The following is a 19,962-nucleotide window of genomic DNA, read 5'->3' on the forward strand; positions in this document are numbered from 1 at the left end:
GCTTGCTTACTTCCATTTGTTTATTAGTTTGGGGAATAATGAGTGGGTTCTCTAGTATGCCAGTTATGAACTATTGACCTTCAGTTCCAAATTTATCCTTTTTGCCTGCTCTGTGAAATGGATTTGGGCACTTTAAATATTTATCCTTCACCAGCTGGCAGGTATTAAGCTTTGTCAGTAGAGGGCAACAGAGAGATACTGCAGGAGGAAAGACTGTCCCTTCCTGTTCTGGTGTTTGGATCAGACAGGCTAAAGTGCTGTGGGCAGCTTCCCCAGCATCTGGTTCCTGTGCTTCTGTACCTGGGCTCTTCACTGTATAGTGGCCAAAAGCCAGCAGCCTCTCCTGGCACCCTCCTCAAGTGGTTTCTAGGAGAGTGCCTCTTGTGAGACACCTCCCCATGAATGGCTTTCCCCAGCACCATATAAGGTAGATTTCCAACCACTTCCATGTAGCACCACAGCAGCTTCCCTATCTAGGCGTCACAGGCACATCCCTTCTAACAAAGTCTGAACCTCAGCTCTGGGATGATCTTCACTGGACAAAGTCTTCAAAAAAATAAATAAATAAATAAAACCTTCCCTGTTCAAATTACTGTATGATTCCTTCCTTCTACTTGACTCAGACTAATACAACTGGTAATTTCTGTAGGGGACAGTAAGGTTTTTTGTTTGATGAACTGTCAAAATTAAGGATTTATGTTCAATTAAGGAATAAATTAATGGATGTAAGAGAAGACAATTGAAATGTCTAAAACTGACAAGATATACAAGTCTTGTATATCTACAAAGTACAGAAAACCATCAACAAGACAAATCGAGCAACCCCAACAGAGAAATGGCAAAGAATGTGACTAAGCAATCTAAAAAGAGAAACTCAAAAAGTCACTAAGAAATGTTTGGACTCAGGAATCAGATAAACTCAGATTAACAAAACAATGAGAGAGCACGTCATGCCTTTTGGTTTAGAAAACATTTGGAAGCTGGATAAAGGTTGTCTCAAATATATCTTAGATTTGCTCTCTCCTTTCAGTCACATTTGCTGTCACTCTAGTTCAAAGCCACCATCACCTTCCATATTAGCATAATAGAAAAATGTAAATTTTCTCCCCTTCTATTTTTGCTCCCCTACAATTCACTTTTCCCCTGGGAGCATGAGAAATGTTTAAGGGTAATTCAGATACTGAAACTGAGTGCCCCTAAAACCAAGTTCCCTTACCCAGTTTATGATTAATCTCTCTATCCAAAACTTTATTCAGTTCCTTGTGTCCCCTCTGACCTCAATCCTGTGCTAACTGAACACTAATCAACCAAAATCAGAGGACTAAAATTGCTGTTGTCAATAACATTGTTAATGTACTAAAATTGCTATTATATATCATTTACATACAAACTCAGGACAAGCTGAGCTCCCAAGCCATGGACCACCAGGCCAGACACTTGTAAACCAGAAATGTCTTGCCTCTGGAAACTATGATTAAGAAATGTCACAAGACGATAATTAATTCCAGCCTCTTTTATCTTTCCCTTTAAAAAAGAAAAACTAACTCAAAGACCAAGTTGGAGTGGATCTAAGGCTTGTCTCTCACAGTCTTGCTTGGTGCCCTGCAGTAAGCACTGTACTTCACCAAAGCCTGGTGTCAGTGGACCGACTTTGCTTTGCATTGCATGAGCATACCTGTGTTCAGTTTGTTAACAGTACCACTTCTTTGCTTAGAACCTTTTAACTTCCTGTTGCTCTTGGAATAAAATCCATTATCACGTGATCTAATTACCTACCTCCAGTTTCATATTGTGCCACTCTCCTTGCTCATTGCTCTCCAGCGCATATTTCAATAACTTTAACACCTCAAGCCCTTTCCTTCCTCCGTAACTTTTGCACCTGCTTCCTTCTGCTATTCCCTCTGAATCTTCACATAGTTGATCATTCTCATGATATCCTTCTACACAAAGAAGGCTGGCCACCTTTTCTGGAGCGGATACTAGTAAGTCACTGTTACCCTGCTTATTTCTTTGACAACCCAAATCACTAGTTTGTAAATAAATTTAGCCTTAAAATAATTTTTATAATTATTTCTGGCCACAGGGGTGTCCTCCTTTCTGCACCTTCCATTGCCACACCTGGGCTTTCCATTTGGGGGAGGGCAGGGCTGCTCCCTGACTTCATTTGCTTGGGCTTCTCATTGCAGTGGCTTCTCTAGCCGCGGAGCACAGGGGACTAGGGCACACCAGCTTCCGCGGTCGCAGCACTCTGGTTCAGTAGTTGTGGTGCACCAGCTTAGGAGCCCAGAAGCATGTGGGATCTTCCTAGACCAGGGGTCAAACCCATGTCCCCTGTGTTGGCAGGTGGATACCTAACCACTGAACCACCAGGGAAGTCCCAAATTACTTAGTTTTAACCTCCCTACTAGGCAATGCACTTCATTGAGGGCAGGGACCTTGTTTGTCTTTTTCACATTAACCTCCAGCAGTTAAAGCAATGTCTAAAAGTATGCATTAGACCGTGAATGAATGACTTTTATTTTGTGTTCTTGGGGAAGTCTGGAGCAGTGAATTACTTTACAAATGCAGATGCTTCACACTTAAATACTGTGTTCTTGTTAGCAGAGCAACAGCAAAACACACAAATGAAAAAATTCCACACACTCAAAAAAAAAAAAAATTTGTACTTTAAAAATGATCAGTGCCCCCAAACTTACCCCCCTCTCACATTGAGTCCCTCTGTATCTACCCTTTCAAGTGCTTTATCATTTCTAATAAATGGGTTTTTGTTTCTCAGCTGATTGTAAGAGCCTTTTATCGTTTGTTTTGCAGACATCTTATTCCCCTTTCTTTCTTTTGACTACTTCGTTTTTGTTTTAATCCAAGTCTGATTCACTCTAGTAAGGAGGTGCTGTCTGACCTGACTCCAGAAAACCAGGCAAGGCTGGTTGGGTGGGCGGGTTAAAGGGCACGGTAGCAGGAGAGAACAGTGACTCTCAAAAGGAAAACAACTATTGATTGTGCAAGACCGGGCATGCCTATCCTCCCGGGATCTTGGCTACCTACAGCTACTAGTACTCTGCTTCAGCCCGGCGCCGGGCGCGACTGTCTGACGTCACCGACGCTCCGCACAGTTGACTCAGACCGCGCAAACTCCGTGGCCGTCTACCGGGCGCGCAGAAGCGAATATTCTCGCGGCGCCGGAAGTCCAGGGCACATGACCGGGTGACAGCGCTCGCTGGGCTGCAGGGCTCGCTTTAGGTGTTGCGGCACGGGATGGCGGAGGCGCCTCCTGTCTCAGGTACTGTACTACCTTGCAGGACTGGGCCCCTCTCCGGGAGCGGAAATTGAGTCAGTGACGAGTCCCAGGGCACCGGCCATTCGTATCGCGAGAGTGGCACGTACACGAGCTGGGGATAGTGGCTCGGAAGGGCCAAGCCACGCGCGTCGTGCGTACCGAGGTCTTAACCATCCTTGGCTGGTGGTGAAGCCCGGCATCTGGGTTTCCAAGGAGAGTCGGTTTGTCCCGCCGAGTCGATGCGGGTGTCCCGCCCTCTCCAGGGGTCATCCCGGCCTTCCTGGGGCAGTGATATCCGACAGGCGGGCGTCGGCCCTTGACGGTGGCTGGCTTTCGACGCGCGGCGGGATTGCTCGCTGCGCTTGAGATGTATTCGTGTGTCCTGGGGCAGCAGCGCGGGCGCGAGCCGAACACTCGTGGTTTCCAGTCTCAGCTTGCCATGAGCTCGCAATGTGAAGTCTCGTTTTTGTCATCTGTGATTTGGGAGTAAATAAGTCAATTACTGTGAAGGTTCCCGCCGCTCCTGTACGTGTTACACAACTGTTAGCTTATTTTCCCTCCCAGAGTTGTCTGTATGTGTAGAGACAACCTCATCTGGCTGTTAATGTAACACGATTTCCAGTTACTTCAGGGTACCTTGGATCTTTTGTTTTCCCAACTCTTGGGACAGTGACGGAAAAGGAACACTTTACATAGTGATCTCAGCGCACCCAAATATAAAAACGAACCAGAAATTTTAGGAAGAAGTGGTTTTCCTTATTATCTCCAGTACACTCTATACTACATATTTCGTTGGAAAAAATTCTTGTCATAACCCACTACATAATTTGATTTTATGATCGACTCCTGAAAAACAGGGCAGCAGTTTGCAGCATGAGGTTCGTGAACAGTCGTTAATTTGAGCCTTAGTTCTGCTACCTCCCAGCTGTCGGGGCCCCAAGAAGCCTATATATGTATTTGTGTACTTGGTGGCAGGTAAAATGTATTTATTACCGTGGATCTTGGTCAAAAACGTTGGCTAACACACTGCATTGGTGTACCCTAGTCCATTTTTTGTTTGTTTACCCTAGTGCTGATATAGGTATTAATTCATCTTGGAGGATAGGGACCACATTTAGCCTGGTGTTTTGTTTTTCTCCCACTCACTCTTTTCCCAGATTCCCTAAATTGGATCCCTTGGTCTTTCTATCCTTAGGCTCACATCTGGCCCATTTCTGCACCATTCAGCGTTTGAAGCAGAAATGAGGGGGCCTAGTTGTGAATCTTATTTTTGGCCTCTGGTGTTGCTCTCCAGGTTACAACCTCTGTCCCATCTATTGAGGCAAAGTCCGATAGTCCAAAGACCACCCCACTTTGTCTCCTGTACCTTAGTTTGCTTTTGCCTTAGTTCCTATTCCATGTTCTTATTTCAGCATTATCTCTAGCCCACATCTCCATCCTCACTCCAGTGTAATTCTCTTACCTGCTGTTTTCCTGAAACACCAAGGGGTATCTTTCTACCCATGGATAGACTCTCCAGTGCCAACTTTGTCTCTGGACTTTATAATCTGCAGTTGGATTTTCCCTTACTCTGCTCCACCCACCTGTAGGTTACCCACCATGGTGTTATCTTGGATCTTTAGTGCCACTTGCACTATAGCCAAGCCTTGGGGATGAGATATCCTATTTAGTAACTTCAGCTGCTCAAAATAGTGAAAAAATAAAGATGTCTCAGATATTTGTGTCCAGTTTCCTGTGCCCTTTTCCACTTCCTCGAATCTCTGAATGATCTGAGGGCTTTGTCCACTACCTCACATTTGGTGAAACCATACTTTATATGAATAGATGCTGCTCTGTCTCGATTCTCAAGTTGAGTCAACTCTTTGCTGGTTAACATAAAAATACCCTCTTTGCATCCTTTAACCTGGCTTTTCTGGACCACTTTACTGACCTTTTTTTCTGCCCGTTACAACCTTGCTTCTTAGAGCAGGAGAAAACTACACAATACCTACTTGGTCTAATTTATCCATTTCCCACTCAGTTCTCTCTTATGTATCTGGAACACCTTCTCTGCCACCTTCTGAATTTGTTTAATCCTCTTGCCATTTTGTAAGGCTCTCCAACCCCATCCTCAGAATCCTGCCTGTATGAAAGTTTTCAGGACAAATCCTGGATTGAGTGAGAGGTTACCTTTATGATCTCGCTCAGTTCTTAAGTATGTGTTTCTATGGTACCTGCTACCCAACTTCTGTCAATATGGAGTGTAGTTTAAGAGCGTGGTCTCTAGGGTCACATGACCTGAATCTTGAATCTGCTCTGGAATACCCCTGTGGCCTTGGGGAAGTTTAACGCATGCAGAGCGCTTAGAATAGTGCCTGGCACGTGTTAAGTACCTAATAAATGTTAGGGCTTATTATTAAACCTGAAACCCACAGACTCTGCACTGCAGCCTTTTGTGGTCAGGTCTGTTTCAGATAGTCTGTAATCTTAACAGCAATAATAAAGCACTATTTTAACCACTTTATACTTGTTACCAACCTTGCTTTAATCTTCATAGCAACTCTTTGATGTAGGGATTCTTACTATTCCATTACTGGGATTAAATAACTTGCATAAAGACACAAGTGATGGACAGGGACTTAAATCCATCTCCCAGGCCCTGCTGATTCAGAGAATATTCTATATACTACGCATAGTCTGACTTTGCTGCTAACTGGTTTTGTATCCTCAGGCAAATTGTTTCATCTTTGGACTTCAGGGACAAAGTTGACTACAAAGAAGCATGTGGCCGGTGGAGGTGGGGGATGGATGAGTAGGTTGAAGGGGCATAGGCTTAATTTTTGAGACTCTCGGATTCTGACCGTATTAACAGAGGTTATGTATGGAAAACCTAAAATACATTCTGGCGGGGATGAGGTGGGATGTATTCTTCCTGCTAAGTACATCTATGTGAAATCTTCACTTAAATTCCACAATGACCCTTTGAAATAGTATTATCAGCTTTTGTCATGTATGTGGAAATTCAGGCTAAAAGCAATCAAATGATTTTCCTGAGCGAATACTATAAACTGGAGGATCAGGCTTTAAACTGATTTTGGCTGACTCCAAAGCCTGTTAACTTAATATTACACAATGTTACCTTAGAGTTTTGAAAGATGACATGGAACCTGCTGATTGATGTCTCATCCCTGAACTGTTCGCTGACCTTACATTGCTTGACAGAAATAAACACATTTATAACTAATGCCTGATGGCCCAGGTGAACAGTTTTACTTAGCATTTCAGCAGTGGCTGTTGGTAAGGCTGCCAGTCAGTCTTCCACAAGCGTCTTGAACCCACCAGCTTCACAGAAAACACAGGCCTTGTGCGGAAACTACTTTATACAAAGTCCTTAGGAAAATAACTCTTAGGTCTGGCTTACAGTCTTTGGGGCTTCATGAGTGACCAATTAATTTCTTTATTTACGTGTCTATTTCTTATGTCCTAGGTGCTTTTAAGTTCAATACGGATGCTGCTGAGTTCATTCCTCAGGAGAGGAAAAATTCTGGTCTGTTCTGTGGGAGTCAAAGGAGACTAGATTCTCATAGAATTGGTAGAAGAAATTACAGTTCACCGCCTCCCTGTCACCTTTCCAGGCAAATCTCTTATGATGACATCTCTGCTGTTCATCAGCACAGTTTTCATCCTTCAGGAAGCAAACCTAAGAGTCAGCAGACTTCTTTCCAGCCCTCTCTTCCTAACAAATCTCTCAAGAACCATGGCCTTCAGAATCAACCTTGGCAGAAATTGAGGAGTGAAAAGCAGCCTGTCAGAGTCAAGAGAGCACAGGGCCTCCCTGCCCAGACCTCAGATGCGCCTGGCCTGGAAAGCGTGGCCAGGTCAGAGAGTGGGACGAACCTCAGCGAGCACAGCCCTGCCGAGAGTGAGAAGGAAATCATCGGTGCAGATCCAAGGGGAGCAAAACCCAAGAAAGCAGCCCAGTTTATATACAGCTATGGGAGAGGACCAAAAGTCAAGGGGAAACTCAAAAGTGAGTGGGGTCACAGAATGAGTCCCAAACCTGAGGAGGCAGGACCTGAAACCACCAAACCAGCAGGGGTTATCCACCCTGACTCTTCAGATACTTCCTCTAGAAAAGTAGTGGCGGATGGGGCCAGGCGCGGCGAGCAGAGAAGACACCCACAGAAACGGTCTCCCTGGGAAGTGGAGGGAGCCAGGCCACGACCAGGCAGGAATCCACCAAAACAGGAGGGCCAACGACATACAAGCGCAGGGGCCAGAAGCAACATGGCCTCCATTCCAAAGGATGATCTTAATGAAAGGCCAGCAAAATCCGCCTGTGACAGTGGGAACTTGGCAGTCGTCAGCAGGTCTTCTAGAAGGGCTGACCCAGAGAAATGTGCTATAAGGAGGCAGGATCCTCAGGTAGCATCTTTCCCCCGAGGCAAACAGAACCACATGCTAAAGAATGTGGAAACACACACAGGTAAGCCTCCCTAAACGGTTGGAAATGTTTTCTTTCTTTCTTTTTTTTTTTTTTAAATTTTAATTTCTGAATTGGTAATACACTCACACAATTTAGAAACCAGAGAATATAAAAAGGTACACAGTCGAAGGTCTGTCTGTTCTTGTCCATCATCTGCTTGGGTCTTGCCACCACCTGCCCCTCCTCCCAGGAGATAACCACTTAGTTTTTCTATATCGTGCAAGTGTTAGTCACTCAGTCGTGTCCGACTCTTTGTGACCCCATGGACTGTAGCCCCCAGGCTCCTCTGTTCATGGGATTTCCCAGGCAAGAATACTGGAGTGGATTACCATTTCCTTCTCCATTATATATCATAAGCAAATACAAATAAGGAATGTTTTTCTTAACAAATAGGAAATTAGTAAGGGTTTTAAAAAGCACAGATATGGGTGATATAGATGTTTGGTTACCAGATTTTTTTTTGAATTGTCAAAAAACACAAGTAGGGATGGTAACATCTCTACTACTTCTCGTTCCAGCCTGTGCATCATCTCTTGTCTGCTCCGTCGCAACAGTTCCTGACTGATCTTGCCATCTCCAATTTCTCTCTTTTAGTTCACTTCTTACATTAGCATCAGAAAGTGGTATTTCTGGGACTTCCCTGTTGGTCCAGTGGTTAAGACTTTGAATTTCCACTGCAGGGGGCATGGGTTTGCTTCCTGGTTGGGGAACTAAGATCCTGGATGCCATGCTACACAGTACCCCTCCAAAAGTGATATTTCTAAAACACTTATGGACCTGTGTCACTCCCCTGCTTGATTCTGTTCACTTTTTCTCATCACCTACAGATTCTGCCTTACACAACAGCCTCATCTGCTGCTGCCTCAGCCCCCACCACATTTTACTCCCTGGACTCTGGTACTGTCATCTTTCCACGCGGTTACATATGTGGTCCCTTCTGTCTACACTGGCTACTAACTACTCAACTCACTGGTGAATTCATACTGATTATCCCTTTATTTATTTATGGCTGTACTGGGTCTTCATTGCTGCTCAGGCTTTTCTCTAGTTGTGGAGAGCTGGGGCTACTCTGTGTTGCAGTGCTCGGGCTTCTCAATGCGGTGGCTTCTCTTGTTGCAGAGCACAGGCTGTGAGGTGTGCATGCTTCAGTAATCGCAGCTCCCGAGCTCTGGAGCACAGGCTCTGAGGTGTGCATGCTTCAGTATTCGCGGCTCCCGAGCTCTGGAGCACAAGCTGTGAGGCGTGCAGGCTCCAGTAATCGCAGCTCCCGAGCTCTGGAGCACAGGCTCTGAGGCGTGCAGGCTCCAGTAATCGCAGCTCCCGAGCTCTGGAGCACAGGCTGTGAGGCGTGCAGGCTTCAGTAATCGCGGCTCCCGAGCTCTGGGGCACAGGCTCTGAGGTGTGCATGCTTCAGTAATCGCGGCTCCCGAGCTCTGGAGCACAAGCTGTGAGGTGTGCATGCTTCAGTAATCACGGCTCCCGAGCTCTGGAGCACAGGCTGTGAGGCGTGCAGGCTTCAGTAATCGCGGCTCCCGAGCTCTGGAGCACAGGCTCAACAGTTGTGGCACCTGGACTTAGTTGCCCCAAGGCATGTGCTATCTTCCCAGACCAGGGCTGAACCCACGTCTCCTGCACTGACAGGCGGATTCTATACCACTGAGCCATCAGGGAAGCCCCGTACTCATTTTTCAAAAGCTACAGTTTAGTCACATGTCCAGAAAACCTCTTCTCACCTCCACAGATAGCATCAATCTTTGCTTGCCCTGTGACGTGTCTCCCCCACCCATACACATGCTCCTGTTGAGCACTATGCTTTACCACTGGAAACCATCATTTGTCCATGTGTCCGTACCCTCCACTAGTTTACGTGTTCCTTGAAGGCAAAGACTCTACCATTCCTTTCATTTTTATATCTCTGTTGCCTAACACAGGTCTTAGAACACTGTAGTTACTCAGCTCTGACTGTTAGAGAGTTCTTTACATTAAACTGAAAACGTCTTTCTAGTAAACCCTTCCTACCTCCTCGTTCAGGGTCTGTCCTCTGGAGCTACGCAGCAGCTAGTCTGTCCTCTGAGCTTCCCTCCCACTGATGGCATGTCAGCTCTCTGCAGTATTGAAGACACTTCTCATTTGCCCTGTGTATATGTTTTATCCAGGATAAGTAGGTTCATTCCTCCAGCTCTTCCTCATGGACCATCCTGGTCTCCCTCCAGTTTAATTTAACACATAGCCTAACACATGAAGCTGCCACCTGCCCAGGCCTGTTTTTACACAAGCCTAGTGATCTGGTTCTCATCTGCTTACCAGGCACTCCTTCTTGGGACTTTGATTTGAATGTGAACCAAGGCAGTATTGTACCAGATTTGTTTTTGAATTCTCAAGGCTGGTTAATAGTTTCCTATTGCTTCATAATGAATTGCCACAAATGTAATGGTCTAAGGTAACACAACTTTACTGTATCAAAGTTTCCATGGGTCAGAAGTCTGGATACAGGTTAGTTGAGTTTCTACTCAGGGTCAGAGGACTGCAGTTTGGCTAGGGATGCAGTGTTATCTGAGGGATGGGGTCTTCTTTGGTGCTCACTGGTTGTTGATAGGATTTAGTTCTTTTTTTTTAAAATATATTTTTATTTATTTATTTGACTGCACCATGTCTAAGTTGCAGCACATGGGATCTAGTTCCCTGACCAGGGATCAAACCCTAGACCCTTGCGTTGGGAGTGTGGTGTCTTAGGCACTGGACCACGAGGGAAGTCCTGATAGGATTTAGTTCTTTATGGGTACAGGATTGAGGTCCCCATTTCTTTTCTTTTTTGGCAGCACCACACGGCATGCAGGATCTTAGTTCCCTCACCACGGATCAAATCTGTGCCCCTTCAGTGGAAGTACAGAGTCTTAACGCTGGACTGCCAGGGAAGTCCCAAGGTCCCCAGTTTCTTGCTGACTGTTGGCTGGGGGTCACTCTCAGCTCTGAGGGCCAACCTGCAGTTCCTTACCACGTGGTTCTTTTCACAACATGGTAGTTTATTTCTTCAAGGCCTGCAGGAAACCATCTGCTCCAAATTCTTTACATGATTTCTGTCTCTGATCAGTAGACTCTTTAAAAAGCACTCAGTTGATTAGATCAATTCCTCCCATACTCAAGGGGAGATTATCCAGGGCATGCACACTGGGGCTGGGAGTCTTGGAGGCCTTCTCAGTTCGGCCTAACGAATCTCTCGTGGCGTCACATACCGGCATTTTCTTGAGACCTCTTTATTCATTTTTATTGAGTAAATACTTTGTGCCAAGCACTGTTCTAGGTACTGGGAGTACAGCACTAATGGCATTTACATTCCTGGCAGGGAAGACAGGCAGAAAGCACTTAAATATTTAGTCAGTCAGGTGATGATAAGAACTAAAACATAAGGCAGATTAAGAGGACAGAGTAACAGGCGCCAGTTTACATAGGTTGGTCTCTTTGATGAGAAGGCATTTGAACAGAGACCGGAAGGAAGTGCAGAAGTGCGCCACGTGGCTTTCTGGAGAACATCTCAAGCAGAGAGAGAAGCAAGTGTAGATTGGGGTGGGAGCAACAGCGTTGTGAGCAGTGAAGAGGTGGGCAGGAGAGGAGGTCAGAGAAACTGCAGAGGCAGGGTCGTGTGAGGCTCTTAGATTTGGTTCTGAGTCAGAAGATGAGAAGCAGCTAGGAGGCTGTGAGGTTTTGCAGGGGAGAGATGATCTAAAATGATCACCCAGCCTGCTGTGTAGGGAGTAGGCTCTAAGGATGCAAAGGGATGAGTTAGGAGGCTTTTGCAGCAATTCAGGTACTTGATGGAGACATGGATTAAGGTCGTAGTGGTAGAAGAGGTGAGAACTGGTTAGATCTGGGTGTGTGTGGAAGATGAAGTGGACGGGATTTACAGATAGAGTGGATGTTGGATGGACAAAAACAAGAGGAGTCCAGGATGTTGTGCCTGAGCAGCACGGAAGGTGAGATACCACTCACTGCAGTGGTGACACTTGGGGAGAGAAAGCGGTGTTTGTTTTTTAAAGTTTTTAGTTTGGAATGATTATAGACCTACAGAAATATTGCAAAGGTAGTACAGAGAATTCCCATATATTCTTCACCTAGCTTCCTCTAATGTTAATATCTTTCTCAAAACTAAGAAATTAACACTAAAAAAAAAAAGAAATTAACACTAGTACCATGGTGTTAATTAAACTTCAGACTTTGTGGGTTGATTTTTTTTTTTTATTTCGTTGCAAGGCTTACAGGAGCTTAGTTCCCCAACCAGGGATTGAACCCAGGCCTTGGGCAGCGAAGGCACACAGTCCTAACCACTGGACTGCCAGGGAATTCCCCCAGACTTTATTTGGATTTCACCAGTTTTTCCTTTAAAATCCTTTTTCTGCTCCAGGATCCAATCCAGGACATCACATTGCATTTAATCAGCATGTGTCCTTAGCCTCCTCCAATCTATGACAATTTCTTGTTGGAAAAGGCGTTTTTACATATCTTTTGCTTTGTCTCCTCCTCTTTCAGGAAAGATAAAGAATTTGGTTAAATTTGTTAGAATTAAATTGTCTACTGGACAATAGATCTGTTAAGTAGAGAGTCGGATATAAAATTCAGGGAAGAGATATGAGAGAACAGCATCGAAACATGTATATTATCAAGTGTGAAACAGATCGCCAGTCCAGGTTGGATGCATGAGACAGTGCTCAGGGCTGGTGCCCTGGGACGACCCAGAGGGATGGGATGGGGAGGGAGGTGGGAGGGGGGTTCGGGATGGGGAACACATTTAATCCATGGCTGACTCGTGTCAGTGTATGGCAAAAACCACTACAATATTGTAAAGTAATTAGCCTCCAACTAATAAAAATAAATGGAAAAAATAAATAAAACTCAGGGAAGAGATAGGGACTAGAGACTTAAATTTGGGCACTGTCAGTGTACAGATGGTGTTTGATGGACTAGAGGAGGTCACCTAAGGTGTGAGTGCAGTTAGAAAAAGAGTGAGGATGGAGCCTACTTCATCCTGGCTGTAAAAGGAGCATCGTAAAGGAAGTGGAAAAAGAGTAAACTGAACTAGGAGGTGAAACGTTCTAAACACCAAATAAAGAAACTCAAAGAGGAGGGAGTGATCAGTTGTGCCAAATGCTGTTGATCAGCACAGAAGGATAATTGCCTACTGACCTGTTGTATTTGGCAATCTGAAGGTTGTTGGGCTTGCTGAGAGCAGTTTTAGTGGAGTCGCAGAGATGAAAGCTTGATTGGAACGGAAAGAGAGGCTCACCCCAGGTACACCTCCACGCCTCTGAGCGTTGCCTTTGTTCACTCTCCTCTGTACTGAGAGAACCCCGCGCTGCCTGGCCCTCCCAGCTGTCTGGATCTCTCATGCTGCAGCATGTCCTTAAATTGTTTCAGCTGTACCCCCTCTTAAATGACCCGGGGCCTCCTCTGGGGTCACCCCTTGCCTTCCAACTTTAGAGCCTGCTCTTTTCATTTATCCCACTCACCTTAGTTTCTGGAAGACAGGAAGAGCACACTCCTTCCCCAGGGTCATTTCTACACTATTTTTGTTCTACCTTTGTATCATTTGAAGCTAATGCTACAGAACCTTTTCTCTCCATCACCTTCCATGTCTCATCTTTGTCATCTGTTAGCCTCCAAACCTCCCAACCCTCATTTATTAATGCACCTAGCCTCTATCTTTTCTCTGCCCCAGTGGTTTTCAAGATATAGTCCAGATCAGCAGCCGTCAGCAACACCTGGGAACTTGTTAGAAATGCACATTTTGTGTGGCAAGGCGTTTACTCGTACTGGACATCTTGCTGTTCATCAGAGAGTTCATACTGGAGAGAAATCTTAAAAATGTGATGTGTGGCGGCAAGTACTTTAATCAGACTGCAAAACTTGTTCTTCATCGGAGAATTCATACTGGAGTGAAACCATATATATGTGATGTATGTGGCAAGGCGTTTGTTTGTACTGTTAACCTTGGTATTCATCAGAGAGTTCATACGGGAGAGAAACCAGATAAATGAGGTATATGTGGCAGGGCTTTCAGTGTGAATGCAAACTTTGCAGTTCATCAGAGAATTCATACTGGAGAGAACCTTAGAAATATAATTGTGACAAACCATTTAGGCACAGTCATCCATAACATCATCAGGCAGTTCAGACAGGAGAGAAACCATATAAATATGATGTATATGGCCGGTGCTTTACTTGAAATGACGAACTTAGAATCCATCGGAGAATTCATACTAAAGAGAAACATTAGAAATGTGACAGTTGTGAGAAACATTTTATTAAAAAAATTTTTTGTTGTTAGTATATATTACTACAGTTTATTAAATAATGACACAAGATTTATGCCACATTTTCCAACAGTGTTTAAATAAAGAGTTCAAAATATAAAAAAAAAAAAAAGAAATGCACATTTTTAGGCCTTACCTCAGACTTAGTAAACAGAAATTGTGAGTGTGGGGCCCAAAAATCTCTTCTTTTAAGAAGGCTCCAGGTAATTCTCATGCACTTTCAAGTTTGAGAGCTATTGATTTACCATAAATCCTGTTGTTGTTCTGGGTGACTTCAGTGGTCATATGGGTTTTTTGATCTTGTCAACTGCAGTGACCTTCACATCCATTCCTCCTCCACATCCACCACCAGGGAAACAACCCTGGGGATGCCTCGTCTCTGCAATGCCAGAGTCCTTGTTCTGTCTCTGACCACAACCTCCGGTCCTTTTGGCTCTCCCGGTCTCTTCCACCCACTGCCAGTTCTGTCCGTCTCCTCTCCTTCATTCCCCTCTCCAGGCTGGACCTTACTGTATGTCATTTGAAGTGTTAACCCTTCTGCCAAGACATTTTGATGAATCCCAGCCCTGGGATTGTTGGGGTCCAGTGACCCTGGATGGTTGCTGCATCCAGCTTTTCTACCCTGTCTAGAAGACAGAACGCCATTCCAGGAAATTGTGTAACAGTACAGACTTGGTGTTCAGTCACCCTCTGGGGGAAGCCTTCCTGATCACCCTATTTCAAACTCTTAATACTTCCCCCACCTGCCTCTCACTACTCTCTTTTCCTGGCTTATTTTTCTCCATAGCACTTGTCACTATTTGATGATATTGCTTATTCTCAGTATTTATTTGTTTATTGGCTACCTTCCACCACGAGATGGTAAACTTCATAAGGGGAGAAGATTCTTTTTTGTTTTGTTCACTGTATATCCTTAGTGTCTAGTATTGCGTTGGCCAAAAAGTTCATTTGGGTTTTTCATAAGATGTTACAGAAAAACCCAAACAAACTTTTTGGCCACCCCAATACATGGTTGGTTCTCAGTGAATATTTTTAAATAGTGGTCTCCAGCTTGGGCTTCACCTGGTGGCTTGGTGGTAAAGAATTCATCTGCAATGCAGCAGCCACAAGAGATGTGGGTTCCAGCCCTGGGTCGGGAAGATCCCCTGTAGGAGGGCACGGCAACCCACTCCAGTATTCTTGCCTCGAGAATCCCATGGACAGAAGAGCCTTGCGGGCTGCAGTCCATTTGGTTGCAAAGAGTCAGATACCAGTGAAGTGAAGGAGCTCACATGTACGCTCGCTCACTCCATCCAGCTCAGATGGCTTTCATTGCCCACTTCCCCTTAAATGACGTTGGGCAGCTGTCCTTCCCGTTTTCATTTAAGACTACTACAAACCCTTCTCACACTTATTCAGACCTTCCTGACATTCACTGATCTCCCGACCTCAGCAGACCTCCTTGCCTCTTACTTCGCTGAAGAAGGGGATGTCATCACTTAAGAAAGGGCATACTTAAAAAAAAAAAAAAAAGAAAAGAAAGGGCATACTTTTCTCAACTTTTTGCAACTTCAGAGACATCTGTGCCTGTTCTTCCTTTTCTTTCATTTTGAGATCTTCTTATTTCCTTTCATCAACCTTTTTACATCTGTTTCTCAAGTTCTCCGCCTGAAGCTCTTCCCAAGTCTGGGGAGATTCCCAAGGAATCTTCCCGACCCAGGGATCGAACCCACGTCTCCTGCATTAGCACGCAGAGTGTTTATCACTGAGCCACCTGGGAAGCCCACCTCTGTGCTGTACTGACTTAAAAACCTTTACCTGCAGCCCCTAACTCTGCCCAAGCCTTAGACTGACACAAATAAACATGATGTCTGACATACGCTTCAGACTCAGCAAGACCATCTTAAACACATTGATCATGCTTACATTGTATTAGCTATCAGCTTTTTAAAAACAGCTGCCTTAAATAAGGTGGCTTACTAAAGTTGATAGGTAAGTAATTTACCTTTCTTTCCACCATCGAGATATAATCTGCTTTGACCTTTTAATCTGTTTCCTTAAAGAATTTTTCAGTGCTCAGTTTTATGTAGTTGAAATCATACAATAAACATAAGTTTTATCCTTTTTTGCTTATTATAATATAGTATTTCCCACTCATTTAGAAATCTTGGTAAACTTTAAATTAATGTATAATATGCCATAAATAGATACGCATTAATATTTAAACAGTCTCCCCCCCTTTTTTCTGATATATTTTAAAGTCCAGATATCAGATTATTTCTCCTTCATGTATTTTAGGTTACATCTGTTTTAATAATATGGCCATTTTCTTACATAATCACAGTGCCATTATTGTGCTTATTAACAAAGTTAGTGATAATTCCTTGAAATCATCTAATACCCAGTCTACAACTGAATTTCTCTGTTTGCCTCAAAAAATGTCTTTTTACAATTGGATTTTTCAAGTCAGGATTGTTGTAGGTATTTTGTTTTTCATCATTTATTGGTGTGTCTGAAAAGTTTGTAGTCACTTCTACAGACAGGTCTCTGTTCTTCTGATTGTTTCCCTGGCTTGTCACTGTCTTTACCTACATGCTGTCAAAGTGTAAGTGTAAAGTAGACCCAGGCATGACTGAGGCATGGAGGAGAAGCCCGAGTGGCAGAGGGTTTAGGGGTGAAGAGGAGCCAGCGGTCAGGACAGGGCTGCACCCAGCCTGGACGAGAGTCTTCCACCCGAAATGGGATAGTTCACTGGCACAGAGCCATTCTGGGTTAGTGCCTTGTTTTACATGTTACAGAGTTTGATAAAACGGAAATGTTGGTGAAAGAATTATACTGTCTCTAGTGTCTTTCTAGAACCTTTTACTGCCATTTATTACTTTCTTTTATTCATACAGCAAGTATTATTGAGTGTGTTCTATGTATAGAGTTAGGAAATAAGGTAAAATAAGTAAAATATATGATATTAGACTTTAGTGATATGAAGGAAGATGAGAGAGATACGGAATGCTTAGGGGAGTGGGTTCCAGTTTTTAAACTATGGCCAGAGCCTCCCCTACTGAGAAGACCATATTTTGAGTCAACACCTGAAGCGGGTGAGGAACTGAGTTGTGCAGATGTCGGGGGAAAGTGTACCCTAGGCAGAGGGAAGAACAAATTGTAAAAATCTCCTGCAGGAATCTGCCTGCCAGTTTGGGGCTAGGAAGGAGGCTGGTGTTGTCTCAGAGAAGTGGCCTAAGGAAAGAGGAGTCACAGGTGAGGACTGGAAGATGGTGAAGGGCATTGTAAAGACTTTGGCTTCCAGCGGCACGTGATGGAGGGACCTTTGACAAGTTCTGACAGAAGAGTGTATCTTCTAATTTTCATTTGATGGGCTCCCTCTGGTGGCTGCGGTGAGAATAGCCTGAAGTGGGCAAGGGCAGAAGTAGGAAGACTAGTTGGGAGGCCATTGTAGTAATCCAGGTGAGTGGATAGCGGCTTAGACCATAGTGTTAGCAGCAGAGGTTGGATTCTGGATCTGTTTTGAAGGTAGAACCAGCAGGATTTATGAACATACTGAACATGGGATGAAAGAGACAGCCTTGGGAAAGGCTGGAATTTGTAGGATATTCAAAGTTGACAGCTGTCACCACGTAGCTAAATGTATGTGCATCCTAGTGGTCAGATTTCACTGTGACTGGGCTTAGGAGCATCACAGTAGTGATTTCTTAACAAGCAATAAATTTAATGAATAAGAGAAACAGTGAAATAAACAGACAGTCTCCAGGGTGAAAATTGTAGTGTTCTCGGGGATGTTCCATACTTCACTTAACCTTTCTGCGTGTTTTAATTCTAACTCAGTGCTATTCTGGAATGGTCAATAGGCATTTTCTATAAAAGTCACCCTAAGTATAAGTCTCACCGACCATTCCTCTTCCCCAGTCAGCTTCATATATAAATGTCTCAGACTTAAATCTCGCTCTCTTATGGGCTTCCTCTTATCTCCAGAATCTTCCATATGTAGCATGGTAACTGGTAGGAAACATAATTAACTTTGTTATTCAGAAATGTTAAACTATGCAAGGTAGGGTATCCCTACTTTTAAGAAAGAATCTGATTCCTTGGTTTTTATAATAGAATTCAATTTTATAATGTGTCCATCTGTGTCTAGAGCAGATCAATTTTGCTTTCATCAGTCACTCGCAGTATCTTCATTCCAGGCTTTCTCCAGAGGAAAAGAGCTATCTCAGAAACTTTACTAAAGCCTAAAACTTTCCAGGGAGAGAGGTTATGACACAGACTAGATGATACTCATTTATTCTTTCACTCATTCATTGAGAAACACCACTGAGCCCCTGGTGTGGGCCAGGCAATGGAAATGCTCCAGTCAGCAAGGCCCTGGTCCTGCCTCCCGCAGCTGACAATATTGTGTTCTGTATTTCTTTTGACACTGAACTGGATAAACAGAGTAATCTTAGGAAGCTAATATTATGGAATGATTAAAATGTGAATTTTTGAGTTCACATTAACAGTGATGATTTGAATTTTGATTTTTAAATTTCTAGTTATGTGATCTTAGGTGAACGGTTTAACCACTTTGAGCCTTGCTTTCTTCATCTATAAAATGGTACCTCTATTAATCTTTGTTAAGAGAATTAAATATGTATAAAGTAGTTTAGCACAACAATCAGCATGATGTATTTAAGGTTAGTTGTTTTACTCTTTTAACTTACTTGGATCTGATAATAGATAAAGTAGTATTGTGAAATAAATGCTAAAAATAAGGACTTAAAAAAAGAATACACAAACACTGTGTACTCTCAGGTCTGGCTACACTTGGGATTTAGAAAGATTTCGCTGAAATCGTGTCGAGGCAAAAGTCTGGAAGTGGGTGACGGTATTGAGGAGTAAATCTGGGAGGATTCTTATAACATCACATCCTGGTCTCTCTCATAGATGCTGAGCTTCTGGATCCAGAGACTGTGTCTCCTTCAGTCTAGTAACCCTACCATGGGGCTTGTGGTAGGCTCCAAGCCTGTCTTTGTTGAGTGAACAACCAAAGACTTCCAGGGTATCTACTAGAACCGTCTCATGACCATGGGTTGTTGAAACCTGTCTAGGCTTAGTTTTCTTGCACCTGACCACTGCAGCTTCATGAGCCCCTCCCGAATGTAAATTTGTGGATGTGGTAAATTCAAAGAGGGCAAGGCATGGTGCCAGGAGTTTCTCCTGTGAGCACTCTGGCCGTGTGTTAGGAGGAGATGCTGGTGGGATCCTGGGCAGTTTCTTGGGAATGTTTCCTCAGACGTGTGAATCCCTTCCTGAGCCCCAGACCTGCTTCCTGAGGCCCCCATCTCAGCATACCCCCGCCCCTTCCCAGCCTCACACTCTGAACAACCACCTTGCTCAGAGCCAGACATCCCATAAAATCTCTATGTTTGCCTTCTTCTCTCAGATGCCTTGCTGATCCTTGGTTGACTAAGGAATGTTTTTCTGTGTTTGAGTTTGTCTGTTTTATTTTTTAAACAGGTTCTCTGATTGAACAGCTCACCACAGAAAAATACGAGTGCATGGTGTGCTGTGAGTTGGTTCGTGTGACAGCCCCGGTGTGGAGTTGTCAGAGCTGTTACCATGTGTTTCATTTGAACTGCATAAAGAAATGGGCCAGGTCTCCAGCATCTCAAGCAGGTCAGTCATTTCCCTCTTCTGAGTAGTTTTTCTCATCCATTTGGGATGCTCAAGTTTAATTCTCCTTGAGTGTTTTATCTGCAAGGGAGAGTATGTTGTCCTGATCACATATTTTGGATGACCATTATTAAGCTATAAATCTTAAGCCAGCTAAACATAACACATTAAAATATACTTAAGGTACAACATAATCAGTGACTTTTACTGAAAATGGTTGCTTTTATCCAAGTAGCAACTATAGAGAACAGCTTTTTAAAAATTGAGGTATA

General features: G+C 43.9%; 1 protein-coding gene across 2 annotated transcripts in view; it reads left to right on the forward strand.

The window, feature by feature from the left end:
- The first annotated feature begins 3,125 nt into the window (after positions 1-3,125).
- The window catches only part of NFX1 (nuclear transcription factor, X-box binding 1), a 69,839-nt gene continuing 53,002 nt past the window's right edge, over positions 3,126-19,962 (forward strand). For both annotated transcript variants that reach the window (XM_043453138.1, XM_043453140.1), the window contains exons 1-3: positions 3,126-3,280; positions 6,744-7,742; positions 19,535-19,693. In XM_043453138.1, the coding sequence (XP_043309073.1) occupies positions 3,256-3,280; positions 6,744-7,742; positions 19,535-19,693 (1,183 nt within the window). In that variant the 5' untranslated portion in view covers positions 3,126-3,255. The remainder of the gene's footprint in view (positions 3,281-6,743; positions 7,743-19,534; positions 19,694-19,962) is intronic.

Source organism: Cervus canadensis, chromosome 30 (assembly GCF_019320065.1).
Source record: "Cervus canadensis isolate Bull #8, Minnesota chromosome 30, ASM1932006v1, whole genome shotgun sequence".
Classification (NCBI taxonomy): domain Eukaryota; kingdom Metazoa; phylum Chordata; class Mammalia; order Artiodactyla; family Cervidae; genus Cervus; species Cervus canadensis.